Genomic DNA, 6,747 nt, shown 5'->3' with positions numbered 1-6,747 from the left:
TTTGCCTTTGCGGCCAGTGCAGACCAAGATCAGCCTGCACATTCATGCATGCTGATTATGGTCTGCACTGTTCGCTATTCAGTCAATAAATTTTTAGTGAACACCCCTTCAAATAATAAATGGTATTGCCCAAATTGATTGTTGGACCAGTCTATTAGGGAAATATAGCAGGCTGAAGGTTAAATTTCACTTTTGATATAGATTCAAGGTAGTAAAACGGTAAATAAATCAACTGTAAAAAACCGTGTCAGTTATTGATTATTTACTTTTTATTACACCAGATTTATATTTTGTAATTACATTTCAAAAAAATTTGATTTATTCAATTTCATATAGTTGATCCTTTTAATTCTATTCATTCTTAGAGAGGAACTGGGGATAGTGTTCATACAACTGGCATGGTAGTTACATGAAACAGTGACTGCAGCAGCTGAAATGTAAACGAAATGTAAAATTGAACAAATAATTATATGTATATTAAATGTAAAGTTTCATTTTTTTTTGTAAATATTAAATTAATACCTTTTGTATATTAATAGTATAATGCATCAGATTTAAAATAGTACGGACTTAATACACTCATAGATTATTAACTACCACTAAAACTTGAGATTTTTATAGCAATGAACAGTTTCTGTATGGCATTTAATTATGAATGTAGTTCTATATTCAGTAATACTTCTAATTAGGAGACAAAATGCTGACATATCTTTAAGCAGTATTCCTAGTACAGAAGTAGGTTGCGTTTTAAATATTCGTAATCAGTATGATAAAGATGTTTCATTCTGCTTGCAAATTTAGGTCAGACTTTCTTATATAAGAATCCGTTGAAACTGGTAAAAAGTTATCGAAGTTAGTTCACGGTCGGACGGGAAATTTGCATATCTATATAAATACAGAAAACTGATATTAGGTATTTGTAAAACTCATATAGAATGGTGAATTTGGTGATTACACCCACACCGTCTCAGACACTTGACCCTACTGAAGCATTAGTTTTGTAATTTATAGATATGGTTTAAAAATATATATACGAAAACAAAAACATACATTCAAATGTTAAGTTTTGCAATTTGCTTTTAACAGAAGTATATGGAACTTGTTTTTTACCGACGAATGAATTTTTTATAACATAAAGAAGGGAGTTTTTCCTTACAGTCATAAAGTACTGTTGAAACTCTGCCATTGTCACCGCCCCGTTGTCTGAAGAAAAATGCATACACCTACATATTTGAATAGTTATACACCAATAACCATATTTGAGAAAAACAAAAAATTCAACAATTGAACTAGAGCTATCACTTCATCTGCTTCATACCCCCAAAACAATGTTATATTAATTGGTATTAAATCTAGTCACTTTATCTTTTTAAATACTACGTTTGATCTAGGTAATGCTGAGTTTCATGAAATTCTTTTCCAGTTGATTTAAAGTTACTATCTTAGATCATGTGTTAGGAAATCAAACACAAGTCATGGAAAATATTTTTTTCTTGACCTAAATTTGTCGAGATGAAAGATTAAAATTGCTGAAAATTTATTGCCTGTTCATCATCAATTATAATGCGCATTAGCTAAAGTATCTCATTTTGAGCAAGGCAGTTGTGGGTTTGCAAAGATCTACATAATATTTTCCTTCGTCTTGCGGTGGTAATTTAATATAAAACAGACTCATTATTAATCGCATAGACTGAAATGCGATATAACTTCAACGCAGTGTATATTGTGCGGTCATGTCTTTTTGCCCTACGTGGAGTGCGCATGCGCGAAAATTTACTCTGGTTGCGAAGGGAATAGCTATCAGTAAAAAGGGTTTATAGCACCAGATTCAAAGTCTTGAAAGAAGAAATTACCGTTGGCAATTTAACCCATTTATTTAAGATGGACATCCGTATTGAATAATACACTTACTATTTGCGTCCATGGTAGCAAACACCCAGGAAACACTGGTCGCATTAACACAGTGGGTGTTAGATTTGTCAAAGTATTTGTATAGCCTAGTGGCCATTTCTGCACTTCCTGCTGAGAAGCTTTTATATTCTTCTAGTGTCACACATCCATTTTCTTAACAGATAAAGACAATATTTAGTTACACCTGTTACTATATACTGTAATAAATCGATCTGTAAAAAAAAGTTTGAAATTTAAAAGTTTCGTTTAATTCTTAGCTCACAGCTCAATAGATAAAGTTCGGTCCCCTTGCGAATATTTGCAATTTCCATCGTAAAATTGCGAGAGGTCAGATTTTCTACCAAAGTGGCTGAGGAAGAGGTAATGAGAAAGGAATCTTCTGTTACCAATGATACTGATGCTCTTCAAACATTTACACTGTATACCGATACTATCAGCTACTAGTCTTGCCTTAAGGCATATAAAACTATCTTAAAGACCACGCGACGTAGCAGAAAAACTGCAACAGTGCAAGATGAATTTGAAAGGTTTAGTAACTTACTGTCTTTATCAGCATTAATGAATACATTATCAAACTCGTTTTTTTCCATGATGCCATCCATGTCTCTGTCAACATTATTGAAAATTCTGTCTACAGTGGCGCCTGTAGTGATGCTTTTTAAGCATAAAAAACAAAAAGTAATACATAGAAAATACTTAGATAATCATTTCGAAAAAAGGTACAAAAATACATCGTTTATACCATGGAAAAATTCAGACAGGAACAAATTTCAAATATTATACTCTTGTGTACTAAAATTGAAGTTCATTTGCATATGTACAAGAAAAGTTGTCTATTAATTATTGAATAACCTGTTGTTAATAAATTCTAACATTGACAGATTACTTTAGATGTGACTTGAAGCCTGATCAAGCCCAACTTTCAATTTTTTAAAAGAAATACCTTAACCGATACAATAGAAATACATACCTTGGTGATATAGTAGTTGAAGCACTGGCCCTAAAATGTAAAAATAAAACAATAACCCCTATTATATACGTTAATTGAAAGTATCTAAAATTAAACCCTTTAGTGGTATTTAGATATTTTCTCTTTACTAGATTGGTCTAATTATGATAACTGTATTATTTCGAAGATTTCACACTATTGTCTGAAAAGTGATTACATTTTGTTCTGAGGTTTATAAGGAAATGCTTTACACAGTATTTCTGATTTCCATTTTTCTTATTTCACATATTCTGTCATGTAAATATAGTCTGTATTGTAGGGATTCGAGAGATTGACCAGCTTTGTGTAACGGGGAAACACATTTTGCCTAATATTCTGACATGCAAGTATTTCATATTACGTCTTAACAGGGATACCGCATTTTGACTATTCTGTCTGAGAGACATCTCGTACTTCGTACACAGATCTCACCTGTCTGTCTTGGATTTCAATTTCTAATAGAACTTTCAGATTTTCATTAAATCTGTAACAGCTTAACTTCTTGTCATATTTTGTATGTAATATTTTAAAGAATGCCTAACTGGATTTTGATAGATTTGATATATTGACTATATAGTTTTGTCTGATTGCGATTTCAGTGACTGTCTGTATACCCGGTATAAGAAATTTCACATTTTGACCATATATTTCTCCAAGTGATTTCACATTTACCTGTATTGCCTCTCATACCAGACAGGACTTCACATTTTGAATAATTCCGCCTAATTCTGCCTGACAAAGCCTTCGAAATTTTTATCATAGACACGTCTAATTCTTACAGGTATTTCACAATATGACCTTTTAGATATTTCACATTCTGTCAAACAGGGATTTCGCATTTCAACCTATTATCAATAAAGCGATTCTAACCCTTAACATGCTGGACACGACCGATTCTATCTTTGCGACCAATGTAGATCATGATCAGCCTGCACATCCGTGCAGTCTGATCATGATCTGCACTGTTCGCCATTCAGTCAGTATCTTTTTGGCATGCACCCCTTTTATCAGTTAATGGTACTGTTCAAATTGAAAGATGGACAAGTTCTTTACAGAAATATAGCAGGGTAAGGGCTAAGGTCGACCAGTATATCCCGTGCAACACTCGGTCTACTAATCCACATTTGCGGAATAGTATCCTATGTCCAAATAAGGGCGTCTTTCAGTTCTAGACGAGTGTATGTTTGGCAGCAAAATTGTTTAATCCTATGACGAAACTGCTGGCCACATATCGCAAACAGCTACTTTTTTAACTGACTGCTATCGTACAGTCACGGATTTCACATTTTGCCTAGGTCTGTGTAACAGAGCTTTCGCATTTCGACTTAGTGTTTGACAGCTATTTCCAAGTCCAGTCTGTATAAGATGTATTTCAAAATTGCTTATTTTTGACAAACATTTCACAGTCTGTCTAACAGAATTTTTCCATCTTAACAGACGTTTCACATTTTACCTTATGCTGTTTGGCAGATTTCATTATTTGGCTATCAGGAATTTCAAGTTTTGACTAATTCTGTAGGACAGATTTAGTTACAAATTTTGAATTTGTCTGATTTTCACAGATTTCACAGCCTGTTTTAGAAGGATTTCACATTTTGACTAATTTTATGTGACAAAGAGTTCACACTTTGCTAAATTCTTTGTAACATAAATCTCATAGTCGCATAACAGGGGTCACACTTAATGTTATGTATATTCTCTTATCATATCTTACATTACTTTAGAATACAGATGTTTATGGTTTTTCGCAGTTTATTCAGCTCCAATAAATTGATATGTGCAAAAAATCCTTTGTCGATACGAAAAGTCAATTAGACAAACTTACCCAGTACAAACCAACACCAATGTCAACAAAAGATAGTCCATGCCTGTTCTGAAAAAAAAGTTCCGAAGTAAAGATTCCTACATAGCATTGTTGAATTAATGACCAATAGGAGCGGTATACCTTTTGAAATATCTTGTAATTACTGAAATATCAACACTAAAAGCTTTTTCCTAATATACTCTGTTACATTTGAATAATTTTGTTCCAGTACTGTTGCGTATATTATACACACTTGAAGGTTAGAAGCACTGCGCGTAGATTGTCATCCAGCTGTTCGAAAACTGAAAAGGACCAGAACAAAACATGAGTAAAACTGCCAACGGCTTTCGAGTTTGAATTCCAAGAATATGGTTAGTTATATTCCGCAAGAAAATGCAAGAAATTTGTGTTTGTAATTATTTTAAATAAACTTGAAATATGTTAAGTTTCCTACCTTAATTGTAACATATCCTGATAAGAAAAATTGAAATTATGTCATCTGGCTCAGGTTTAAATACTTTCTGCACCAGGAAGTGTGATTTAAGCATATGACGTCAACAGTTTGAGATAAGAAGATATGGTGCATAAGGTATAAAATATGTAACGTGCATCGTAGTGCATTACACTGTAAAAACACCATTTGAAAATATTTTTCTTGGCGACAAACACAGTGCCAGTGCATTGTTGACATCAAAATGTATTTTATTCAAGACAGTTTGAAGAAAGATTTGATAAATATTTTTTGGCAAGCAGAGGTTTCACCCAGGAAGATAAAGATAGCACTTGCTTCCATACAGATTCCGTAATACGGCAGCCTATTAAGGCCATTCGGACTTAGAATTAAGATGAAAAACAATTAGAACTTAGAATTTATTTCTTAGGACTTAGGCATTAGAGTTTAGATGTTAGAAATGTTAAAAAGCGCTAATTTAGCGGCCAACCCAATGTGCGAAAAGGAAAAGTACGAAAAGACAACAGAGACGACTGGATTTAAGTTCTGTAATTCTGTATGCACAGTTAAAATCTGATATTTGAGCACCTCCTCTTACCCGATGCTGTCTTCCATTCACCAAAACGTTTCTCACACGAAAACTCGAGAATTCGGAAAATTTTGAGTTATTGGATATTTACTGTAGTTTAGTTCAGGTATGTACAGGTGTAGTTTCTTACAGTTGTTTTGTCCCCTTCTGTCATAAAATTTGAAAACAAATGACCGTTTTCGGGTCGAGTACAGGTGCATTTCATTCATATTTGGTACACAAATATGTCATAAATATATAAAGCTGTAACACACAGACCAAGTTCAGTTTAGGTTTCACTCTATCAATTTTTGACTGAGTGATGGCAAATTTTCTATTAAGATTTTTTATAAGAATAAAGTCACAATCCACCATTTTTGTATGAGTTATGGCACTTTGGAGTAGTTTTCTATCGGTATCTCTTCAACGGAATGTTGGTTCCTCTCGATATAATTTTTTCTATGAAACTAGACCAAAAATTAGCAAATAATATGCCATTTTAACTAATCACTGGACACCATTTTGCAATTTCTATTTCTGTAACTTACGTAGCAATCAACCAACCGGGAATTATTTGCTCTTACTTTAATAACTTACTAATGAATAAGTTTGCCAATGTGATAATCAAATCAAATGGTTGCAAACAACCACATGTGATGACCAGATTCAATCTAGTTTGTCTTTTAACGCACGAAAAATGCCTTACCGTTTAAAAAGAACCATATTGTACACACCCTCTATAACAGCTGCAAAATTGCAGACTATCATTTATACTACAAGAAAATCTACAAGTACACTTACCAGCGCAAATTTCTAATTTTTGTTTTAAAAAGTCAAAACATTTTGCATTTTCCTACTTAAAACACTACGAATCATAGTAATCAAAGGTCTGATGTTTGCTGCCCTTGTGCTTGGTCATACAAAGTTCGTTTTAATGATGAAAATAATCAATAATAATACTAATAATATCGTAATTTATGTTTTCAGACATTAGCCACGTAATTAACTACGCATTAATGTATGGA

At 33.0% G+C, this 6,747-nt stretch overlaps 1 protein-coding gene across 1 annotated transcript; it reads right to left on the bottom strand.

Annotated features, from left to right (window-relative positions):
* Positions 1-247: 247 nt before the first annotated feature.
* LOC123559141 (uncharacterized) lies at positions 248-5,220 on the bottom strand. The gene is made up of 7 exons (XM_045350960.2): positions 5,158-5,220; positions 4,725-4,772; positions 2,882-2,911; positions 2,453-2,565; positions 1,912-2,064; positions 1,157-1,203; positions 248-430 (listed from the first exon to the last, which is right to left on the bottom strand). The coding sequence occupies exons 1-7, from the start codon at positions 5,169-5,171 to the stop codon at positions 386-388; spliced, it is 450 nt and encodes a 149-aa protein (XP_045206895.1). The 5' UTR covers positions 5,172-5,220; the 3' UTR covers positions 248-385.
* Positions 5,221-6,747: the final 1,527 nt, after the last annotated feature.

The sequence above is a fragment of the Mercenaria mercenaria genome, chromosome 5 (assembly GCF_021730395.1).
Source record: "Mercenaria mercenaria strain notata chromosome 5, MADL_Memer_1, whole genome shotgun sequence".
Lineage (NCBI taxonomy): Eukaryota > Metazoa > Mollusca > Bivalvia > Venerida > Veneridae > Mercenaria > Mercenaria mercenaria.
This window is presented reverse-complemented; position numbering and strand designations above follow the sequence as displayed.